This window comes from Scyliorhinus canicula, chromosome 3 (genome assembly GCF_902713615.1).
Source record: "Scyliorhinus canicula chromosome 3, sScyCan1.1, whole genome shotgun sequence".
Lineage (NCBI taxonomy): Eukaryota > Metazoa > Chordata > Chondrichthyes > Carcharhiniformes > Scyliorhinidae > Scyliorhinus > Scyliorhinus canicula.
The window spans coordinates 203,166,538-203,192,020 of record NC_052148.1 but is presented as its reverse complement, the minus strand read 5'-3'; the positions used below and the strand labels follow the sequence as shown (position 1 = coordinate 203,192,020).

The following is a 25,483-nucleotide window of genomic DNA, read 5'->3' as shown; positions in this document are numbered from 1 at the left end:
GCGTTGCCAGGGGAGGTTGTGGAAGCAAATGAATTAACGGCATTCAAAAGGCATCTTGACAAATACATGGATAGGATGGTTTTAGAGGGATACGGCACAAGGAAGTGCGGAGGGTTTTGTCCAAGGTTGGTATCATGACTGGTACAGGCTTAGAGGGCCAAAGGGCCTGTTCCTGTGCTATATTGTTCTTTATAGGCCAACTCCCCCACCCTAACCTGTAACCCCACTTAACCTGCACATCTTTGGACTATGGGAGAAAACAGGAGCTGAATTATTCAAGACTGACACAGGGAGAAAGTGCAAATTCCATACAGTCACCCAAGGCAGGAATTGATACCTGGGTCCCTGGTGCTGTGAGGCAGTAGTGCTAACCATTGTGCTGTGTCAACCCTCAATCAAATGTTCTCTCAATCTCTTCAAGAACAGCCCAGCTGTTCTAATTTTTTTCTCATTTATTCAAGTGATGTGGGCTTCGTCGGCTAGACAGCATTCATTGCCCATCTCAAATTGCCCTTGTGAAGATGGTGGTGAGTTGCCTTCTTGAACTGCTGCAGACCATATGGTGTAGGTACACCCATAGTGTTAGGGAGGGAATTCCAAGATTTCTACCCAGTGACAGAAGGAATGACGTTATATTTCCAAGTCTGGATGGTGAGTAGTTTGGAGAGGAACTTCCAGGTGGTGGCGTTCCCGTACATCTGCTGCCCTTGTCCTCCTCGATGGTAGTGGTTGTGGATTTGGAAGGTGCTGTCTAAGGAATCGGTGAGTTCCTGTAGTGTATCTTGTAGATGGTGTAGACTGATGCAACTGTGCATCGTTGGTAAAGGGAGAGAATGCCTGTGAAAGCGATGCCAAACAAGCGGGCTGCTTGCTCCTGGATAGTGTCAAACATCTTGAATGTTGTTGAAGCTGCATTCATCCAGGCAAGTGGAGAGTAGCCCATCAACTCTTGACTTGTGCCTTGTAATTGTGGACAGGCTTTGGGGAGTCACGAGACGAGTTACTTGCCGCAGGATTCCGAGCTTCTAACCTGTTCTTGTAGCCACAGTATGTATATGGCCAGTACAGTCGAATTCCTGGTCAATGGTAACCCGCAGGATTTTGGTAGTGGGAGATTTGGTGATGTTAATGCCATTGAATGTCAATTATGTCATGTAACTGCAGTCCTTTATCGTTGGAACCATTCTCAAAAATATTTTCTGCACAGTCTCACCCTTGCTGAAGTGCAGTGCCCAGAAATGGGCACAATACTTCAACGGAAGATAAACTGGTATTTAAAAAATAAATTCCATGGTTTTGAAGTCTGTGCCGCTATAAAGCCCAGGGTCCCATTTTTCTTTTTGAACATTTTCTAAACCTGCCTTGTTACCTTCAATGATTTGTGCACAAATACCTCTAGGATACTCTGTCCTACAATTCTAGCCTTTAGCTTATATTGCCAGTCCATGTTCTTCCAACCAAAATGTATCACTTTGTTGCATGAGCATAGAACATAGAATTTACAGTGCCTAAGGAGGCCATTTGGCCCATCAAATCTGCACTGGCCCTTGGAAAGAGCACCACAATAAGCCCCACACCTCCACCCTATCCCTGTAACCCCACCTATCCTTTTTGGACACTTTTAGGGCAATTTAACATGGCCAATCTACCTAACCTGCACATCTTTGGACTGTGGGAGGAAACCGGAGCACCCGGAGGAAACTCACGCAGACACAGGGAGAATGTGCAGACTCCGTACAGACAGTGACCCAAGCCGGGAATCAAACCTGGGACCTACTCCTGAAATCTATCACTATTCCTCACACAGTTCATACTTTGAAGATTTATGCCATTCATATTTTTTTGCAATTGTGACCTCTACACTCAAGTCCAAGTTATAAATGTAATTCAAGAAAAGCAATGATCCTTGTACTTTTTAAAATTTAGAGTATCTGATTTTTTTCCCCCCAAATAAGGGGCAATTTAGCATGGCTAATCCACCTACCCTGCAAACATTGGGTTGTGGGGGTGAGACCCACGCAGACATGGGGAGAATGTGCACACTCCACGCAGACTGTCACCCGGGGCCAGGATCGAACCGGGTCCTTGGCGCCATGAGGCAAGTGATCCCCGTACTGATCTCCTGGGAACCCCACTCTATACCTTCCTCAATCCAGTCCAAAACATCACCATTCACCACTACTTTCAGTTTCTGGTCACTCAGCCAACTTTCTATCCACATTGCCAATGTACCTTTGGTTCAATGTGCTCTTTATTAAATGCCTTTAAGAAGTCCACGTGCACCACATCATCTGCATTTCCCTCATAAACCCTCTATGGCAATGTTAAATGGCAATGCCAGGAGCCTAATGTCATCTCTTTTAGGGAAGGCCCACCAAGTAAGTGCCAGTCAGGCACTTAACTGGATAGCCAGCCAGACAGGGGGGTAGTTCTTAGCAGGAGCCACCTTCCCGAAGCCAGGTCTCTCAATTAGGCACCGAGTGTCTTTGAATGCAGAAACTCACATGAAGAACTTCCCTGCTTGACAGGATTCATTTGCTGTGCTCCTAGCAAGGCAAATATCAGCAGTGCTGAGTTGAGGCTCTGCAGGTGACATTAACTGCCCATTTAAATGCTTCAATTGGACTCGGGAAACAAACCTAATCAGGAAGGTGGTACTGTCCTCACCCGCCGCCCACTCTGCCTGGTTAAACATCCCTGCACCTAACCCGTCATGGGGAAGGCATTAAATAGTACCCCTTGTATCCAGAAATGTTTAACCTTGAAATCAATAGGCAGGTGAATGGCTGATCCATTGCCCCAAGGACCTTAAACCTATGCCCCTGGTGACTGACCCATGCCCCTCACAATCTTGTAGACCTCTATCAGCTCACCCCTCAACCTCCGTCGTTCTAATTAAAACAGTCCGAGTCTATTCTGTCTTACTACCAGGTCTTGGTTCCTGTCACAATAACATATTGCCACACTCATCTCTCAATTGGCAGCATTAAAACAGAACAACTTGTCATTTGCTTGTTTGTGTGTGGGACCTTATTAGTGAAAACAAAGGAAATAGGAGGTAGGCCATTGATCATTCACGAAGTTCATGGCTGGCTTCTTAACTCAGCCTCCACTATCTGGATTTTCCTCAGTAATCAAAAACGTATTAATCTCGGCCTTGAATATACTCCATCAATGAACAACCACAACTCTCTGAGGTAGAGAATTGCAACGTTTCACATTACTGAGCATCTCAGTCTTAAATGGCCAACCCCTTATTCTGAGACTGTAAACCCTAGTGCCAAATTCTCAGCAAGAGGAACCATCCTCTCAGCATCTATCCTGTTCAGCCTCTAAGAATTATATATTTTAATTAGATCATCTCTCATTGCTCTGAACCCTAGGAAGCATGTCATAGTCTACTTGATCTCATCTCACAGGACAACCCTCCCTCCCAGGAAATATTCTGTTCAAACTTCGATACACTCCACGACAAGTATATCCTTCCTTAGATAAGACTACCCAAACTGTACAAAACACTCCAGAGGTATGGTCTGATCAAGACCAATAGAGTTTCCTCAAGATTTCCTTACTCATTATTCCAATCTGTAACAAATATCTAGTTCATAGTTCATGTTAATATTTTATAGATATTGTTTAGTTCTGGACAGATTAAAGTTCAACTGTATAAAGTGGGATAAATGCAGGGCACATGGTGGCGCAGTGGTTAGCATTGCTACCTCACGGCACCGAGGTCCCAGGTTCGATCCTGGTTCTGGGTCACTGTCCGTGTAGAGTTTGCACATTCTCCCTGTGCTTGCGTGGGTTTCGCCCCCACAACCCAAAGATGTGCAGGGTAGGTGACTGCCCATGCTAAATTGCCACTTAATTGGAAAAAATGAATTGGGTATTCTAAATTTATTTTTGAAAAGTGTGATAAATGAAGGGCAGCACGGTGGCACAGTGTGTTAGCCCTGCTGCCTCACAGCGCTGAGGTCCCAGGTTCGATCCCGGCTCTGGGTCACTGTCCGTGTGGAGTTTGCACATTTTCCCCGTATTTGCGTGGGTCTCACCCCCACAACCCAAAGATGCGCAGGTAGGTGGATTGGCCACGCTAAATTGCCCTTAATTGGAAAAAATCAATTGGGTATTCTAAATTTATTTTAAAAAAGACGGAGCCATAAAACAGCAGCGGAATTATTTGGCTGAAGAACTGGAGACACGAGTTGGGATTTTTCCCTCTGGGACAAGGTCCTGTGGCAGGGATGGGGAGTGTATTCAGCTGTGAAGGCCAACAGGAATTCAGGTTGTATCGCAACAAATCACATGCAGGGTGGGCTGGATGGCACGTTAAATCCAGGCCAATATTTAAAAGGCACCTGGACAGCATCTTACTAAGAAGGCCACTAGAAATGGAAATAGGAGACCGGGACCTCCAGCATTAAAGTTCAATGATGCATAGCTGGGCATCCTCCTTGACCAGGTGAAAGTCAGGAGGGATGCCCTGTACCCAGCTGATGGGAAAAGGCGGCCGAGAAGGAAAAGCAACATTTCATGGGAGCAGCCTGCTGCAGTCAGTGCCTGGGGCCTCCAGCACAGATCAACCCTCCAATAATGGAAGAGGATGAATGGCTTCAATCCCACCACCACAATACTCACACTAAGCACAATGAATCAATTTTAATTTGGTGGCGGCGGCGGCGGGGGGGGTCCTCAGCCCCACTGCAGTCGATCTGCTCTGCAGGTGGAGAGACAACTGTGACACCCTCACATGCAGTCGGGAGGGATGGGGGTGGTAGAACGGAAAAAGGGGCTCAGGCATGGGGGGCACCAGCAAGCTCCACAAATGACATGTCCCTTGGAGTCTTATCCCTATATCTGGATAGGCTCTCTGGGTGGTGGTGGTCCTTCTGGACAACCTGCAGTGCATCAATGGCATGTCACACAATCCAGTGGATTATCCCGAAGGCCATCTACAATTATTAACTCAGCTGGCCTGAAGGAGATGGATTGTCTGCAAAGACAAAGGCCTTGCAACTCTCCTTTCCATTCCTAATAGTTCGAAACATTTAGCAGTCATTTAACGCCAATGGAAAAGTGAATTCGACAACATTGGTTTCCAGCTCGCCAAGTTACCGCAGTGGGTAACACAGTGGGTAGCACTGTGTCTTCACAGCTCCAGGATTCCAGGTTCATTTCCCAGCTTGGGTCACTGTCTGTGTGGAGTTTGCACTTTCTCCCAGTGTCTGCTAGGATTCCTCCGGGTGCTCCGGTTTCCTCCCACAAATCCCGAAAAACGTGCTGTTAGGCGTATTGGAAATTCTGAATTCTCCCTCCATGTACCCAAACAGAAGCCCAAGTATGGTGACTAGGGGCTTTTCACAGTAACTTCATCGCAGTGCTAATGTAAGCCTACTTGTGACAATAAAGATTATTATATTATTACATGAAGAAATACCTCACAGGACTTTGATTCTGAACTCACTTGAACCAATATTTAGTTCCACTGTGGTTTCTGTACTGTAAAATCTTCTTTTCTCTATCTTCTGCTTCACTGCCTATGTAGAAGCTGTGTTGTGAATGTATTGAGAACCTTCTTTCAGAGTTCGAACGTGTGCAATAAAAAAACTCTTTTAGGTCATCCTATCTAGAGTTTGTTGAGAGCTTAATAGATAATTTTATCACACAAAAATAGAGGGAAATACACCACAGCTTATAAAGAGAGGAACAAATCATAACATCTTTCTGTTTGTACATTGTAATAACAATTAAACCCAAGTGTACTTCATAAACTGCGAGATGAATTGGAGGCAGCTATGATGGATGCCACATGACTACATGTACTTTCTCATGAGCCTACAGCACCACTGAAAATCAGAAGACTGAGATGGGAGTCTTTTATACCCCCAGCCTGAGATGGATTCAAAATGGGAGTCCCAGAATTAGAAACGCCAGTGGCAATTAATTGACAATTCAACCCAGTCTTCTGACATTTGAAATGCCTTGGCACCAACAGGCAATTGTATTTCTGATCAATTACTGGGTACTTCAGTGAGTTAAAACAGTGACGAGTGAGTTACTTGGCATATTATTTAAATACAATGGCAAACACTCGCAAATTCACATTTTGTTGGTTACTGCTACTATCACCTGAAGCAAATGCAAATCTCATTGGTTCATCATCCACCTGCTGTACTTACACAATGCTGATCTCATGTGAAGAATTAGCTTCCAGTACAAACGAGTCACATTTGAGAATCTGAAATCCAAATCCTTGACATTTGTACCCATTAATGCTCATCGAAATCACTGTGACTTTCAGTGGTCCAACATTTTCAATCCTGAAATTCTTTCTGATGGTCAAGTTGAGTTCACTTCCTTTTGACTCTGAAATGAAGAAAGTTTAGTAATTATAGTATTGTCAGGTATCTGTCAAATGTCACCAAATGACATTCAAGAAACCCAAGTCAATATTGGTCTACCAAAACCAAGATGGAAGTCATTTGAACTTCCATGACATTTAAGAGTTGTTCAGAGAGACTAAATGATAGTGGGTGTGCTAATGGTCAGTGTTGAATAAAAAGGCCTTTGTACTTGATATTTTAGAGCGGAGTTGCTCTTGTTCTGGAAAAGCCCGCTACAAGGGCGCCCAGTATATCACGCATCTCCTGTTAGATGCCCATCATACTTCTTCATTAGCGTGGGTCAACGAAATGAGCATCCAAGTCCTCAAGAGTGTTAACTCTGGCTCAATGGTAGCACTCCGACCTGAAACAGAAGGTTGTCGGCTCAGGTCTCATTCTAGAGAAGTAGAATCATAGAATGATACAGCACAGATAAAGGCCCTTCAGACTATACTTCAGTGTTATACCTGCTCAGAGGTTTTAACTATCAGCTACAGGAGGGGTGCCGGAGGACTAGAAGATTGCCAATGTGGAACCATTGCTCAAGAAGGGAGGAAGGGATAAACCAGGAAACTACAGGCCAGTCTGTCTAATCTGAGCGGTGGGGAAACTATTGGAAGCAATTCTGAGACACCAGAATGAATAAGCATTCGGAGAGACAGGGATTAATCAAGAACAGTCAGCATGGTTTTGTCAAGGGAAGATCATGTCTGACCAGCTTAGAATCATAGAATTTTCCATCCCAGAAGGAAGCTATTCAGTCCAATGTGTCTGCACCGGCTCCCGAAAGAGTTACCCAGCTCGTCCCATTTCCCAGCCCTTTCTCTGTAGCCCTCTAAATTCATCAATTTCAAATATACATCAAATAAATATATAACTTTATTGAATTTATTGAAGAGGCGGCCAGGTGTGTAGATGAGGGCAATGCATTTGACATACTTGGACCTCAGCAAGGTTTTTGAGAAGGTTCCACATGGGAGATGGATAGCGAAGGGGAGAGCCCATGGGATCCAAGGAAATTGAGCAAATTTGATCCAGAATTGGCGAGTGGCAGGAAGGGTCATGGTTGAGGGCTGTTTTTCTGACTGGAAGCCTGCGTCCAGTGGGGTCCCATAGGTATCAGTGTTGGGGCTCTTGCTGTTTGAGGTTTATATAAATGATTTCAACTTGAATGTAGGAGGGTTGATCAGTAAGTTCGCGGAGGATATAAAAATCGGTGGTGTGATAGCTGGTCAGATGGGCTGATCGGGGCAAACGGAATTCAATCCAGATTAATGTGAGGTGATGCATTTGGGCAGGCAAATAAGACAAGGGATTACATGATGAATGGCAGGACCCTGGGAAGCACCAAGGATCAGAGAGGGATCTTGGTGTGCATGTACACCGGTCCCTTAAGGTAGCAGGGCAGGTGGATAAAGTGGTTAAGAAGGCATATGGTGGGCGGCATGGTGGCGCAGTGGTTAGGACTGCTGGCTAAGGCGCCGAGGGCCTGGGTTCGATCCCGGCCACGGGTCACTGTCTGCATGGAGTTTGCAAATTTCCCCGTGTCTGCATGGGTTTCACCCCCAGAACCCAAAGGTGTGCAGGTTAGGTGGATTGGCCACACTAAATTTCCCCTTAATTGGAAAAAAATAATCGGGTACTCTAAATTTAACAAAAAAAGAAGGCATATTGTATTGCTGAGGTAAAGAGTTAATGAGCAGGAAGGGTATGCTGGAAGTGTATAAAACGTTGGTTAGGCCACAGCTAGGGTATTGTGTGCAGTTCTGGAATCAACATTATAGAAGGGATGTGATAACACTGGAAAGGGTGCAGAGAAGATACACCAGGATGTTGCCTGGGCTGGAGAGTTTTAATTCTGAAGAGAGATTGGATATATTGGGGTTGCTTTCCTTGGAACAGAGGAGACTGAGGGGGGGGGGGAACATGAATGAGATGTATACAACTATGAGGGGTATAGATAATGTAGACAGAAATACACTTTTCCCCTTGTGGAGGGATCAATGACCAACGGGCATAGATTTACGGTGAGGGACAGGAGGTTTAGAAGGGATGGGAGGGGAAACCTTTTCACCCAGAGGATGGTGGGAGTCTGGAACTCACTGCCTGAAAGGGTGGTAGAGGCAGAGACCCTCATAACATTTAACAAGTATTTAGATATGTGCACTTGCGATGCCAAGGCATACAAAGCTATGGGCCTAGTACTGGAAAATGGGATCAGAATAGGTAGGTGGTTGTTTTTGACCAGCGCAGATGTGATGGGCCTTTTCTGTGCTGTCGACCTCTATGACTCTAAAGACTGAATAGATTGTGCCACCTTTCTTTAGAAGGGAGATGACTGAAGGATGATTTCCTGGAGATCTCTTGCAAGAAGCCCAAAATGTCATGTTGCCCGGATGGGCGACAGCCACTGCCCACGGTTGTCGGTACAAGGAGCTGATCACTGGCAAACAGAACAGAGGGGCCCTACGCAAACATTTCAAGAACTCTCTGAAGAAGTCGCTCTCTGTGTGTCACATCAATTATCATCGGTGGGGAGTGCAGGCCCTAGATTGTGATGCCTGGAAATGCTACATTAGGAGTGGCACAGACACCTTTGAGATCAAGCAAAAAAATCAGCATGGAAGAGGAGGAGAAGAAAAGATGAAATTGCCCCCAGCAGCGACTGCACCATCACTTGCACCCGCTAAAGGAGAATCTATCCATCACAGTTAGGCCTGACTAGCCACCAGTGACCTGTAATTGTTGAGAACAAACCTTCCTAAAATCTCTGTCTGCAAAGAAATGCTGATAGATCAATAAATCAAAGTGGGAATTCAGGAGTAACTTATTTACTCAGAAAATGGTTCAAAATAGGGGCAGCACGGTAGCATAGTGGTTAGCATCAATGCTTCACAGCTCCAGGGTCCCAGGTTCGGTTCCCGGCTGGGTCACTGTCTGTGCGGAGTCTGCACGTCCTCCCCGTGTGTGCGTGGGTTTTCTCCGGGTGCTCCGGTTTCCGGATGTGCGGGTTAGGTGGATTGGCCATGCTAAATTGCCCGTAGTGTCCTAAAAAGTAAGGTTAAGGGGGAGTTGTTGGGTTACGGGTATAGGGTGGATACGTGAGTTTGAGTGGGTTGATCATTGCTCGGCACAACATCGAGGGCCGAAGGGCCTGTTCTGTGCTGTACTGTTCTAAAATGTGCAACCTGCTACCACAAGGAGTAGTTATGGCAAAGCTAGATAAACGTACAAGGCAGGAAAGGATATGAGGATATGTTGATGGAGTTGGACAAGTATGATGGTTAAGGCACATGGGGAGTATAAACACTGTCACTGATCAATTGTGCCACATACCCTGTTTTGATGCTGTAAACTAATGTCAGATAAGTCAGTGCATTCAACACACTAAATTTCAGATCATTATCTTTGAGTATTCCAGTGTCCTCCAGCACAGAAGCCTGTTTGAAGTTGTCAGCATGACTCAATATTCTTGTCCTCAGAGTTGGAAGATTGTGGATTCAAGCTCCACGCCAGAGACTTGCACACATAACCCAGGCTAGCACTTCAGTGTAGTACTGAGGAAATATTCTGCTGTCAAGAAAATGAGTAGTTAACACTTCTGAGGCACTGTATGGGAAAGAGGGGGCAGCAACAGTGGTTAGCACTGCTGCCTCACAGCTCCAGAGTCCTGCACTGTATGGGAAAGAGGGGGCAGCAACAGTGGTTAGCACTGCTGCCTCACAGCTCCAGAGTCCTGTGTGGAGTCTGCACATCCTCCCCATGTCAGCGTGGGTTTCCTCCGGGTGTTTCGGTTTCTTCCCACAGTACAAAGATGTGCAGATTAGGTGGTTTCGCCATTCTAAATTGCCCCGTAGTGTCCAAAAAGGTTGGGTGGGGTTATTGGGATAAGGTGTAGGTATGGGCTTAGGTGGGGTGCTCTTTCCCAGGGCTGGCACAGACTCGATGGGCCAAATGCCTCCTTCTGCACTGTAAATTCTATGATTCTATGAGATGGGGAATTGTTTTGGATAATATTTATTCGTCAGCCAATGTCCCTAAAAACAGATTATCTTGCAATGTGCAAAAATTGTTTCCTGCATCTATTACAAGTGACGATTCCTTCAAAATACTAAGTGACCATAAAGTGTTTAGGGACAGTTTGAAGTCATGAACATGATTATATAATTGCAAGTTTTCACCCCCATCTTATTGTCAATGCATTAAAAGTAATCACTAGAAAATTGTGTAAAGACCTCACTGAACTTCAAAGAGAATGCATTCTCCAATCTTGCAAAGCATCAAATCTTGTGTGAGCTTGGTTTTTATCCCCTTTCTTACTATACTGGTCTGAATAGCATTTTCTTTTCCCAACAACTTGTCACCAATGTCAGATCACATTAGATAAGGGGTGGCTCATTCATAAAGGAAACTAATTAACTCCTTACAACCTTTCATCCATCTTTTGCAGAACTTACTCAGTTAGAAATCAACGAAACCAGCCGATTTCAAGTTTTCCCAGATAGTCAATATTCAGCAATAACCGACACACACCACGTAAATACCAACAGACCTCCTCTCAGTTTTAACTTCCCAAAAGATAGTATCATATGTCAGAAGATAAAAAGAGCCACCACTTCAGAAAGCCCAAAGACCCCAGTTTGAAACGTTGAGACATGGAGAAATCCAAGTTTGAAAATTGCAGGACTGCAATTTGAAACAAGAGCTCTTAATTGGGAACAAATATTGCTTGGCTTATGAAAGAAAAGCATTCAGAGATGATTTCAGAGAACTTTGTCTTAAACTGCACAAGTTTCAAGTTGAATTAGGTTTGTAATACAGGAAACTAAAACAGGCTAACAGATTCAAAAAGGAAATTTTTGTGACATCAGGTACTGAGCAACCGAACAGTAAATGACATCAGTTTGGCTCTGCTGAATCAAAACTAGTTTTAACATTCATTTCAGATACCTACTGCCTCTACATTCCATTAGTGTGGATTCCGGCATCTTAAATCGAAGCGAGCCCGCTGCTCCAGGCAGCTTTCCTCCCACTTTCAGGACTTCATTAGCCCCAAAGCCTTCCACCGTCAGCACATCAAGTATAGTAAGATTGTTTCTTGAAAAATAAATAGTAAAACGTCATATATGTGGCAATTTTGAATCTTTCAAATTAAAATCAGACTTGTGCTTAACTGGAAGGAGGATCTTTTACAGTAAAATTCTAAAAAAATATTGTTTAATTCAGCTAAGTGTTAACTCAAGGAAAGATAAGGCAAAAAGGAAATCTGTATTTACACTCAGTTAATCTAGCAGCTACATCATAACATTATGATATGATGTAATGTTAACCATAGATACCTAAAGCATCGGCAGCAATTCATTCAAATTAGTTACTCAAGGCTTTTTCTTAAAAAGATGAATTTTACCTCATCAGTATGAGCGATGTCACTAGACTGTGGCTTACTGGTGTGAACTCAACACCAATCTTCCTCACTTCTCGAGGTTGTAAAGTCAACAGAAGAATTCCAGCACTCGGTCTGTTGTCCAATTCCATCTGTTTATAACTGTCTGTATGCTATTTCATTACAAACATTACAGAATTATTTTTTCCATACCATGAGGAAGATTCTGCCTCACTTAAGTACATTAGTATGCCAGTCAATATAGTCAGACCAGTGATCGGATTTATCAGCCATCTATATCATACACCTCTGAAAATGCTACAGCAATTAAATTAATTAATTTGAGGAAAATGTGCTGTGTTATCTTAACTGTTCATGACTTCATATTGGTAATTCTCATGCATGCCAGGTCTTTGATTAACCACTAAGCAAGGAGGAAGAAAGGACACAAAAAACAGGTGTAGTTCCCCAAGAAGGGAAAGAAATTTGGAAGACAAATCATTGGCCTAGAATTTGCTCTCAGGATGGAAGAAATGGCACTTGCCATTCACCTTTACAGCTGCACACAAACTTTCTGCGCACTAGTCAAAGGAGATTTCCTTCAATTTGGCATCTTTTCAGACATGAGTCGCTCTACAGGAGATCTGTAGTGTCTATGAACTGGACAAAGAATAACAAGGCCCTTCAACCAATCAAACTCAAGATTGCTCACTGAACCATAAAGAGCCCAAAGCAGAAGTACAAGAGAGAAGCTAACGTGTCGAGTCCGATGACTCTTTGACAAAGAGTCATCGGACTCAAAACGTTAGCTCTTTTCTCTCCCTACAGATGCTGCCAGACCTGCTGAGATTTTCCAGCATTTTCTCTTTTGTTTCAGATTCCAGCATCCGCAGTAATTTGCTTTTCTCCAGTACAAGGGAGGAAATATAAATTAGATTAAAATGGTGTACAGAAAAGGAAATGAATATTGGGAAATAAAAATGGCATTAAGGAGGTAAAAGAGAATAACATTAAAAGTGAAAAGCAGTGGAAATAAAAACTGAAAATGCTGGAAATACTCAGGGGAGGCAACTTCTGTGGAAAGAGAAAGGTTTTTAACTTTTCATTTGATGACCTATCGTCAGAACTCCAAGTAAAAAATTTTTTTTTAATGTTTAACACTAATTTTCGATGGGAATTAGATTCCACGCTTGTAAAATTATTTTTTCAATGCAAGAGAAGTGGAAACCTAGCTTTCTACCAATTGCACTAGCCTAACTTGATACTGGTTTAGTGCAGTACCAGTGGGCAAATACCACAAGTTCATGGCACCGCAATCATGTCAGTTCTGAGTCCACTGGCAAGAAATGCAGCAGCACAGCCGATGGAGGAGCACTGTATCTCTTAACAGCAATTTCCACCTTTAATTGCACATGTACGTACTCCAGAGGATGCTGCCAGATTTTCTCCATTGTAATGGTGAGTGCCAACAGCCTCACTGTTACATTCATCGCAAATTCCAGGCCATTTGGTCACTCTCACCCCAAAGGAACTAGTTTTAGGGCTGCTTTATTTTAGATCATGGAACATTCTTACACAACTTCTTTTTGTGAAGAGGTAGCTTAAATGTTATATTAAATGGATGAAAAATAAAAACAGAGCTTCACACGCTTAATTAACTGTGCTGCATTTAACACGGGTAGTATTAGAAAAGCATATGGAATTTAACTTGCCTTATTGTCAGAGAGCTTTACCAGTCGAAATTCATTTGCTGTGACGCTAATATCTTGTCTCCTTAGCTTATACCTTACAAAAAATAAATAACTGAATTACTTGCCATACCCAAATAAAATTGTTGGTGAAAATTACTTGCAATTTCAGACTGATGTAAAGGAGAAATTACGTGTAAAAATTTTGTTTCCCCTATTATTACTTTCGCCACATTCTTGGTAATTCGTAAACTATAACAGTTATTACTCAGAATACCTGAAAAACCACTGTGACTAACCATACTTTGTCTCTACCACAGGCACTGGTTTTGCCACATTATTTAAACTGGTTCAAAATAATAAATTACGGCAGTGTCAAGTTTTATTTGAAGATAAATATTAACTCTCGAAGAACTCAGCTGGTAAACACAGCATGTAGCTGTACCACAGAAAATAGAAAATCTCATCTTTAGTTACCAGCTAAGTCCCATAAATGATCTTAATCGGGTTGGGATGAAACAAATTAAGAACCAGGGTTTCTGCTTCTGGTCATCCAGTGACCCCTATAGGAATGTACTCAAGCAGGTATCAACTTGGCTATGATGTAGTACATAATAACCGCCCAGTCTTGAGGTACAGTTGCGAAGAATAGCCTTTGTGAGAGAGGCTAGAGGGAAACCAGCCTCATGGAACTAAACTTCCAGCAGGGGATGAGGCCTTTGAAACGAAGAAACAACAACTTTGTTGGCAGTTGCAAAACTTGAGTGGCAAAGGTGTTTTTTTTATATTTTATATTATTCAGCCAGTTAAATACATTTATGTGAATGAGTAGCAGAGAACAACGTAGAATGAGGCATGACATGATCTAGCTCAATTTAGATCAGCTGTTTCTCTAGTTGAAACACAGTTATAATGAAAAATGTTATTTACCAATTCTTCAGCAGACCTAAAACAGCTTCTGGATTCGGATAGTGAGCAACTGGCATTAGCTGCACTGTAACTGGTAGATCTGATGGGTTCTTCAAAATAAAGTGCTTCACCTGCAACAACATAACATTACACTGGCAATTTAAAAAGTTGAAAGTTCCTAAAATTATTCAATGGTTTATTGGAAACTCACCACTCAATGTCCTATGGATTTGTTTATAAACAATAAGCAAATAGGTAACAACATACATACATACATGCACATACATACAGACAGGCAGACACACCAACCCATACAAATGCATGGATTAAAGCAACGTCAATGGGCACTCAGGTCAGTAATTTTAAGAGTGAAGTTTCTTTCTGGCAAATATCACTGAAATTTAAAAGAAAAATATGAGCGGGAAGACAAGCGGGGAGTTGAGGCAGGGTTGGAAGTGCGAAAGAGCCAGGAAAAAAGTGGAAAAAGAAACTGTGTCAATTCTGCAATGTGATCCCACTTCCTCCTCCTACCTTCCTGAAGGCTGCTTCGGATTGGTGACAGAAATGGAGCCAGCAGTGGTGGCCTGCCTATTAATCATGTTAAATGACAATTCGCGATAAATTTTCAAGGGCAATGCAATTTAGATAGCACAGCAGGGGCTCCATGCTATCAGAACTGTGGTAATTCAGAGGAGATCATGGGGGAGGTTAGTGCAGCATGAAAATAAGATGGAACCTGACTGTTTAGTCTGACAGCATCTGCGAGCAGAGGTTTTACATTGCAAGAACTGCTCTAACAGATGGTGTTCAGGGTGCAGAGTTGGCTGCTGGTTTCCTCAGATATTTCTTGCAACTATTCTGCTCTGCCCCCCTTCAAGACATTATCTTTGCACTGACTACATCAGGCAATAGTACTAAAACTTGTGCTCCAGAACTAGCCATGCTAAAGCTGTCGCAGTACAGCTACCACACTGGCTTCTACTCAGCACTGCTGGGGCACGTTTGTCCAGAAAAAAACAGATAAATCCAGCCAATTCCCACCCCATCAGCAACCTCTTGAAAATCAAAGTGTTGGAAGGTGCCGTTGACAGTACTCTCAAGTGGAACTTACACTGCAATATGCCGCTCATTGGTGCTCACTTTTGGCTCTGCAATGTCCATTTGGCTCTAGGTCTTATTACAACCTTGGTACAAACATGGACAAAAAGAGCTGAACCCGGTGGGGACTTGACATCAAGGCAGCGTCTGATCGAGCATGGCATCAAGGAGCTGTGGCAAAATTAATTCACTGTGAAATTAGGGAGATAACTCTCCTCTGGTTGAAGCCATACAGAGTGTTATGTAAGATGGTTGCGGGATGTTGGTGCTCAGTCATCTCAGTCCTAGAACATTGCTGCAGAAGCTCATGAGGGTCACATCTTAGTCCCAACCACCTTCAGTTGCTCCATCAATTGCCTTTCTTCCATCTAGGTCAGAAGTGGAGATGTTCGCTGATGATTGCACAATGTTCAGTACCATTCACACTGAAGCATTCTGTGCCAATATGTACCAAGACCTGGACAACATTCAGGTTTGGACTGATAAGTAGCAAGCAACATTCAAGCCACAAAAGTGCCAGACAAAGACCATTCTCAACAAAATAAATTCTAACCTTCTTTCCTTGACATTCAGTGGCACTGCCATCACTGAATGCCCCACTATTAACTTCCTGGGGATTATCATTAAGTAGAAACTGAACTGGGCCAGCTATATAAATAATGTGACTACAAGAACAGGTCAGGTGGTGGGAATTCTGAGGTGGGTAACACACCTCCTGACTCCCCCAAGCCTGACCACCATCTACAAGGCAAAAGTCAAGGGTGGAATGGAGTTCTCTCCACTTGCTTGGGTGCGTGCAACCCCAACAACACACAAGAAGCTTGATACCAATCAGGATAAAGCAGCCTGCGTGATCTGAACCTCATCGACTGACTTAAACATTCACTTCTACACTGACTCAGTGGGAATAGCGTGCATCACCTACAAGATGCATTGCAGAAACTTATCAAGGTTCCTTTAACAGCATCTTCCAAACCCAGAACCTCCACCACTTAAAAGGACAAAGGCAGCAGATGCATGGGAATGCCACCACACGCAAGTTCCCCTCCAAGCCACACACCATCCTGATTTAAAACTACATCACCATTTCTTCACTGTGTTAGGAAAATAAAAATAGTTTTAAGGGATTTATATTTGTATTATGTAGCCATGCTGGCCACGCAAAATGGACACTGAGCCAAACTAAAATGGAGGACAGCAGGGAAAGCCTGTTTAGTGAGAACAGACAGCCTGCTCTCAACTAATTAGCATTTTGCAAGCAGCAAACCAGTTTTCTGGCCAGGTGCAGATCTCCAAGCCAAAGGTGTTAATGGCAAAGCGCTTAACATTCTGATGAGGCGGCCCAGATCCAGGCACACACAATGGCAACATTTCCATCTCAATGTAGCACTTAATTGGTGGAGTAGACAGGATGGCACCAGAGTAACGAATATCGAAATCACCCCCCAACATCGAGGGAAGCCCCGCATTGGAGGATTTCGAAGGTAGCCGTTTGGAAACGTTCCAATCGGTACCGAAAGGTAGAGCCCGCCTAGAAGGGGGCAAGGACATTAGAGAGGGGTATAAAAGCAAATTCCCCACAGAGCCCGGTCTGTTAAACTCGTGCTCCGGCTCTGACTGACATCTTGCATCCTGACTCCAGCCGTTGAGCACCAGCCGCCGAAACCGTAAGTTCAACGCTCGCTACGCGATCCAAGCCCACTAGACTCCCAAGTACCAGAACGCTTGCTGAAGGCTGCAGACAAAACCAGGACGAAGGCCTCGTTCTCTGACCTTGCCTGTTCCTGTTAGATAAGTATTCTGTTCACTTAAGTTTAGTTATAGCTTAGTCTCTTAGTGTGTGCATGAGTATTTATTATAACTGTATAATAAATATTGATCGTTTGAACTTTACTAATCGGTGTATCGTCTTTATTACTTTGAACTTGACCTTGGAATACTTGTGACGTTGCCTATACGGCAACTGGCGACTCCAGAGCTAAATAATTACATAGAACAGAGCCTAGTAGTGTTAAGCACACGTCGAACTCGGAGGCGTGTTAATACACTCCAATAAACGCGTTTTACGCCCATAGTAAAACGTGCAACATTTAGTGGCGACTCTGGTGGGACACGGTTGTAAGTGGAAACCCCACACCGTCCAGGACCCTGAAATTTGAATTGGAACTCCAAATTGCAGAGAAAGAAAGAGATCACAAGTATTCAAGGTGTTCAAAATAATAAGCGTAATTCGGAAGTGTGTTTTAGTGCATGCGTACTAACAGGGCTGTAAGGTAAAACTGAAAGCTTTTTGTTGCGACAAACTTTCGGTAGTTTTGTTAACGGAAAATAGCGTAAGCCGTACCCTTTTTTCGAAACACCACCCCAGCAACCCCCTGTTCCAAATTATACAAAGAGAGTCAGAGGAAATGGCCATGCAGGCAATGGAACGTCTGATGGATCCAGCAAAGTTTGTGGTCGCAGCGACCAGCAGCAGTAGCAGAGTAGGCCAGTGTCCCACGTGGGAGCTGGAACTCCGCAAATATCTGCAAGGAAAGGGATGGCCCCTTTGGAAAGAGTTTTGTGCAAATGAGGAGACAGGTCCCGGGAGTATAGGTCATACTTGGTGGGAGAACCTCTCTCAAATACACAAAAGGAATCTAGGTAAAGCACGCAAGCCGATGGCGATTGTGTCCTGCTTGGCACAGTTGCGAGGCGCAGAGGAGGTCATCAGGACGCTCCGGACAGATTTAGAGGAGAGGAATAGGATGAGTAAGGTCGATGTCAGGGACATCGAGAAAGAAAACCTGGAATTAAAAGGGAAGTTGGCAGAGAAGGATAGAGAGGTGGATGATGCCAAGAGGGTTCACCAGTCTTGTCTAGCTCATCTGAGCAGTTCCCAGACCCAGTATGAGAAAGCCTATCAGGACGTGCAACGTGCCGTTCTGATAAGACAGGAATCGGAAAAGCAGGTGGAGGCATTGCAGAGGCAATGTTCTGATCTCAAAGCAGCTTTGAGAGCACTCCATGCTGCAACGACCGAACAAAGACAAAGCACAGTTGACCACGCGAAATGCAGGAAACAGATTGCGGAATTGCAATCTCTGCTTTCGGTGCAGAATGGCTTCCAAAGCACCTTTGGAGCTCAGTTAGATGGGGAAAATGCCCCAGATTGGCAGGAATTAAGCGAGACAGCGCAGCGTTATGTTCAGGGAACATGTGCGCCAGCAGCTCAGCAGAAACGACAGGCACCCCAACCCCCCACAGCTCAGACCATAACCGCACCCATGAATCCCGTAACCACGCAGAGAAAAGCCGAATCAGAAGGCGCCCCAGACATAACTTACACCACCCCTTTAACAGTAACCCAGCTAAGGGACGCTTGTGAAAAGATCACTCCGTTCCTCCCCACCGCAGACCCCCACCAGTTTTTCGCTAAAGTAAAACAGCAGGCTACCATGTACGGCCTGGATGAGAGAGAGCAGGTTAAGCTCACCGTGCTGAGTTTAGACCAGAGTGTAGTAGCAGCCCTCCCCGACCCACAGAACGTGGCAGGAGGCAGCCTAGAGGAGATGCACACCGCCATTTTAGATGCCATCGGGTACAATAGAGGTGACCCCGTAGAAGGATTGAATAAGTGCAGGCAGAAGAGATCCGAACACCCCACAGCATTCGCAGGAAGGCTGTGGATTCATTTCAGCGCAGTTTTCGGACAGCTAGATAGAGCGCATTTAACCCGCGAAAACATGGTTAAGTGGACGCGCACAATTATCTCACACGCAACAGAAGCAGGACAGAGCGCTTGCAATAGCTACGACCCCTCAGAAGAGGCCCATAACGAAAAATGGGTCCTGAAAAGATTGTCCCGCGCTTGGGAGCAATCGCTTCAGGCAAAAGGAAAGGTTAGATCCCCAGAAGAGGCTCAGGCTGCTGCAGATATCCAAGCAGTCAGAGAGCACCAGAAGCCCGCATGGGTAAATGAAGGCAAGAGCAGCCCTCAACAGAAAGGACAGGAATGCTATAACTGTGGACAGTTAGGGCATTGGGCAAAAGAGTGTAATGCACCCCAGCGATCTCAGAGAGGCCAGCAGACAGGCACTCTGAACCGCAACAAAGCAAAACCCATCCACAATGTAGCAGTACAGTCAGGACCCACCAATGTGGACGAGACGAACTGACGGTGTTCGGGCTCCCCCACTTGGGTCTGTGACACACTATGGGACTCATCAGGGAGGCCCGTAGTCACGGCGAAAGTCAAAGGGAAGCCCATAGAGTTACTGTGGGACACAGGAGGATCCCGCACCACCATTAACTCCACAACCACGGCACACGCAGACACGTGGCCGACCACCTCCACCATTACACTTAGCGGGTTCACCGGACACTCGCAGCAGGGACATATCACAGCACCCGTAGCGATCCAGCTAGGGAACATTAGCACAAGGCACCCCGTAGTTCTAGTAAATCTTCCCCGGACAGCAGAACACATCCTGGGGATCGATTTTATGAACGCTCACAGCTTGTCGTTCGACCCAGTGAACCAGTGTGGCTGGCGAATGGCAAGATCAGACAGAGCACCAGCCACCCTCACAGTAGGAGACTACGCTAATCGGATTAGCGCAGTGGGAGAGTACTCATTCGACCTGACTACACTCCACACCGACCGACAAATTAAGGCCCTACTAAACAAACACAGGACAGCATTTGCAAGTCACCGTCATGACTGTGGCAGAATGACTGGACAAGTTCATGTTACCGGACAGGACCCCCGACCGCAAAAGCAATACAGATTTCCCCTTGAAGCAGAGGTGGAAATAGAAAAAGTTATAGGTAGCTTGTTGGACCAAGGTGTACTGAGAACGGTAGCCTCCACCAACAATGCCCCTATTTGGCCAGTGAGGAAGCCCGATGGATCATGGCGTCTGACCATCGATTATCGGGAACTCAATAAAGTTACCCCCGCAGTAGCCCCAACGGTAGCTACTAGTCCCGAGACCATGCTCAAGCAGGGTCTCAACGCCAAGTACTTCACGGTATTGGAGATCAGTAACGGATTCTGGTCCATACCATTGGCAAAAGCGTGCCAATACAAATTCGCATTCACTTTCAAAACTCAGCAGTATACGTGGACATGCCTCCCACAGGGATTCCACAATTCCCCCTCCATTTTCCACCGACAGCTGGCAAGTGGATTAGAAAAATTTTCCCGACCCGAATGTCTGGTACAGTATGTAGACGACCTACTACTGCAGACAGACACAAAGGCAGAGCACATTTCGCTTCTGGCCGAACTCCTGGAACTCTTAACTGAAATTGGCTGTAAAGTTAACCCGAAAAAGGCCCAAATATTGGAAAGTAAAGTGATGTATTTGGGATCAGTCATCACGCACGGCAAACGCGAGATCGAATTCAAAAGAATTGATTCGATTGTCAAACTGCCCCTTCCCCAGAATGTTTCAGCCCTCCGGTCGTTTTTAGGACTGGTTGGCTATTGTCGGAACCACATAGACGGATTCGCGACAAAAGCCGCCCCACTTTCAGACCTCCTTAAGAAAGGAGCCCCCTGGGAATGGCTTCCGCAGCATACAGGCGCTGTGGAAGAGTTAAAACGAGCCCTTAGTGCAGCACCCGCGCTGCTAGTCCCCGACCAACTTTCCCCGTACGCAATCGAGGTAGCTAGCACAGATCTAACCCTCTCGGCCGTGTTGCTTCAGGAACGGCACGAGCAGCTAAGACCAGTGGCTTATGCCTCCCGACTGCTAGACCCAGTAGAACAAGGATTTTCAGCCTGTGAGAGGCACCTCCTTGCTGTCTTCTGGGCAGTACAGTATTTTTCATACATAACCGGACTAAACCCCATCACCATTCTAACCGAACACACACCCACACAGCTACTACTAGACGGTCGACTGAAGGACGGTTCAGTTAGCCAGATTAGGGCAGCTAGGTGGACCCTACTTTTACAAGGACGGGACATTACAGTGAAACGGACACGCACCCACACATATTTAGCAGACAACCTCCAATACCCCGGACAGCCCCATGACTGTGAAATTGTAGCTCCCCTGCATAACACAGGACCCTTTTTAGCAAAAACACCCCCCAGGAAGATAGGGAACCCGAAACAAAGCCCCCAGCCCACAGACACGTGTGGACCCTTGAGGATTTATGTAGACGGTTCCGCCACAGTTTTAAATGGTGAGCGTATCACAGGATGCGGCATCTATGTAGAGGACGCGCAGGGGCGCGCTCTCGAAGAGATAGCTCTTACGTTACCAGGTCACTTAGGCGCGCAGGCAGCAGAGCTAGCAGCCATAGCGTACATAGTGGACCACCCCGATTCTTTCCCCAGCCCAGCAGACATATATTCAAACAGCTTATATGTCTGTAACAGTTTGACCGATTTTCTGCCCCTGTGGAGGACACGAGGTTTTGTCTCCGCAGACGGGAAACCCCTTCCATCAGCCCCTCTACTCCAGCATATTTTAGCAAAAGCGAAGGACAGGACCTTCGGCATAATAAAAGTAAGAAGCCACCATAGGTCATCACCCCCTGGGAATGTAAAAGCCGACGCATTGGCTAAGGCAGGTTCCAGGAGAGGACACTTATGGACCCCCCCAGCTAGCGCACCAGCTAGCGCCCCTGTGAGCGCAGTACAAGTCTCACAAACAGAGGTTAAAGATCTCGTAGCAGCACAGAAACAGGACGGAGACCTCAGGGAGGTTTTCAAGGGAAACTTTGTGCCTGCGTACGAGCACTTTAAACACACACTGACCACACATGAGGGTGTGATCATTAAGGACCAACTTTATGTGGTCCCGAAGCAGGACAGGAATCAGATGATTGCCTTGTTCCATGACGGACACGGGCATCAGGGAATTGATGCAACAACGAGGCACCTCAGGCAACTCTGTTGGTGGCCTAATCTCAGGACTGATGTAACGCACTACATTGAGAATTGCCTGATTTGTGCTCAGAATAACCCGGAGCGGTATTCTAAGAAAGCACAACTTCGGCATACTCGCCCAGTTAACGGCCCTTGGACAAACCTCCAGATCGATTTTATAGGTCCATTGCCCCCTTGTAGGAATGGCTATAAATACGTTCTGGTGGTGATAGATACCTTTACCAAATGGGTAGAGGCATTTCCCTCACGAACAAACACAGCTAAGACAGCTGCAAAGATCCTGACCCACCACATCTTCACGAGATGGGGTTTACCCCGAAGTATCGATTCGGACCAGGGATCTCACTTTACAGGACGGGTCATGAGGAACGTCCTGACAATATTCGGAATCAAACAGAACTTCCATATTGCGTATCATCCACAGTCCAGCGGGATTGTGGAGCGCATGAATCGGACCCTAAAAACGACCCTCAGGAAAATGGTTCAAGAGAATAATTCCACATGGGATTCAGTGCTCCCCTTTGCACTCATGTTCATAAGGAACACTGTCTCCACATCTACAGGATACACCCCACACACACTCATGACCGGACGCCCTATGAAAGGTACAGAATTCCTTTTAGGACTGGACATGACAAGCCCCGAAGTGACGGCCCTCACACATGAAAAGGCAGTTAAAGATCTAGTTGAGACTGTGAGGTCTGCACAGCTCGCAGCCGCAGTCCAGCTAGGGAAACGCCGACAGCAACGTACTGCCTGTTTCAATAAGACCGTACACACCACAGAATTCCAGGTTGGGCAACAGGTAATGTTATCTGTTTATAACCCCAGCAGTTTTTTGGCTCCAAAATATTCCGGTCCCTACTCAATTTCGGACAAAATTAGCCCCTCCGTTTACAGGATCAAATATCCTAATGGGAAGACCGCGTGGTTCCATATAAACCAGTTAAAGGCATATGGAACACAGGCCAACCATGCTCACCATGTCCTGCTGGATGCAGCAGAACACTTCACCCCGCCCACCAGAAACACTTTTCCACCATCCCCCTCACAGACCAGCTCATCCACGGACTCGCCCAAGACTCCGCCCACAGACCACTACAGACCACGCCCCGACACGCCCACAAGCTGCCACAGCAGAGACAGCAGGACTGACACTGACTCTGAAGACAGCGACAGCACACAGCCATACAGCCCACACTGCACCAACTACGACCCCGACTCCAGTGACCCCATGGAAGTCACTTACCTCAAATATCCAGAACCACCACCCGACCCCGACTACCCCGACAACACACTCGACACTACACAATGGCACAGGGACAATTCCTACAGACTTGTCCGCAATGACGAGAGTGACCCCCGGTCACACAATTCCAAAGTTGCATGCCTGATCCACACAAGGGTGTGGGATCCGGGAGAGCAGGACGACACGGTGTCTGACTCCCGACACGGCAACCCCTTTGTGACCCTGTTCACAGAGGCAGAATCAAAGTGAGGTGTCCAGATGATGTAAAATAGGAATCGTTTGAGGGAAACGATGTCCTTTCTGATGGAACCTGCACGTATGTTTGTCTTCGTTTTATGTTTGTTTGTCTCAGGATTGTACATTGTTCAGTTGGAGGATGGACATCTTCTTTTCAGCTGAAAAGATTGTGACCACCTCACATACACGTTAGTTTGTCCGCAGAAACTTTTGAGAACTTCGGTTTGATTGGAGATCTTTTCCAAAGTTGTAAGGCCACACGCCAAATAGTTTATCTGCAGATATCTCTGAGAACTTCAGTGATGTCCTCAGTTGGAGCATCTTGGCTCCCTTGGTTTTTTAGGTGCCCCTCTATTCGGCGAAATAGAGGCTGCAAGTCATGGTCAACACATTCGTACCCGTTTCTTTCCAGGTTACTCAGGCAGTGGACAAACGGCACTGAGGACCCGCCCTGTCTGAGAACCAACCCTTGGTCAGCCAAGCTCGGGTATGGCACAGCACGCCCTACCCGGGGATCCCATCCAACTCGTACCCGTCGCGGCCCATACGCAACTCATTCGGATGTTTGTTTCAAAGTTTGTTTTCATTTTACGTTAGGTAGCCCTTCGGCCACCATCCCACATGCTATTTACATCCGGGAACATTCGGATGATAAATCAGCAAAGCCTGCGAGACGGCTCGCAGAAGAAAGGATTGTTAGGTGTATGCTGGTCTTTAAATTCGCTTTTTGAAAAAAAAAATGAGGGGAGTCACAGGGTGTGACTTAGCCAGTCATTTTAAAGGGTCAATTGGGTTTTGAAAGACAGATGCACTAACAAGTAAAGGTCTTAAACTGTGTATTGACAGATACTGTGCTTGATCCCAAAGGTTTCAAAGGACGAGACAGAGGTCGAAGCCAGGATTGTCAATACCGGAGGAAGAAGGAAGAGAAAGAAGAACAACAAAAGATGATGGAAGCCCACTTATTACTGTTTAATGTCATATGTATATGTGTGGAAACAAGACACGTTTCCCCCACAACCCCCACCGTAAATGTTTCAATTACAGCAAACCCCCAGTGCTCAGCTCTGATCAGCGAGGTTCAGACCTGGTGTACTAAATTCATGACGTGGTACTCCATGTCCTATATAATCGAATCACTGTTGGTGATCGCGATCCTCATCATACTAGTGCAGACCCTCAGGTTGAGGAAATGGAAGAGGAGAGCCTCTCGTTCCAGCACCTCACCCATCTATAGAGTTCAATCCCCCATCTTCGGATTCCACCAAACCCCTCAACCCCTCACTGATTACAACACTCTGTAAATAAAAATTCAGCCATGTATTATATTGTTCCATACTCGACTGCCGAGTTGGGAAGTGTGATGTTGTGGTGTGAATGGTTAAGATTTTAGAGTGATGAAATGTTAAGTTAAGGTTAAGGTTAATAGTGATAGGTAGAGGTTCCCAGTTGTAGTAATGCATGTCCCTTTGACATAGGGCCAAGTAGAAATGTTAGTTAAAATTTTTTTTCTCTTCTTCCCATAGTTTAGAACAGAGTAGAACAGGAACTGGCAAGAGGTCAGAACACAAGGAAGGCAAAGTACATAGGTGATCCTTCACAATAGTATGATTGTGAGGATCACAAGGAGGGAATGTAGCCATGCTGGCC

At 45.5% G+C, this 25,483-nt stretch overlaps 1 protein-coding gene across 2 annotated transcripts in view; it reads right to left on the bottom strand.

The window, feature by feature from the left end:
- Positions 1 to 25,483, bottom strand: part of tmem131l (transmembrane 131 like) — a 209,914-nt gene that overhangs the window by 42,396 nt on the left and 142,035 nt on the right. For both annotated transcript variants that reach the window (XM_038792026.1, XM_038792027.1), the window contains 5 exons: positions 14,385 to 14,494; positions 13,479 to 13,551; positions 11,791 to 11,939; positions 11,338 to 11,480; positions 6,180 to 6,366 (listed from right to left, as the gene is read on the bottom strand). In XM_038792026.1, coding sequence (XP_038647954.1) covers positions 6,180 to 6,366; positions 11,338 to 11,480; positions 11,791 to 11,939; positions 13,479 to 13,551; positions 14,385 to 14,494 — 662 coding nt within the window. The remainder of the gene's footprint in view (positions 1 to 6,179; positions 6,367 to 11,337; positions 11,481 to 11,790; positions 11,940 to 13,478; positions 13,552 to 14,384; positions 14,495 to 25,483) is intronic.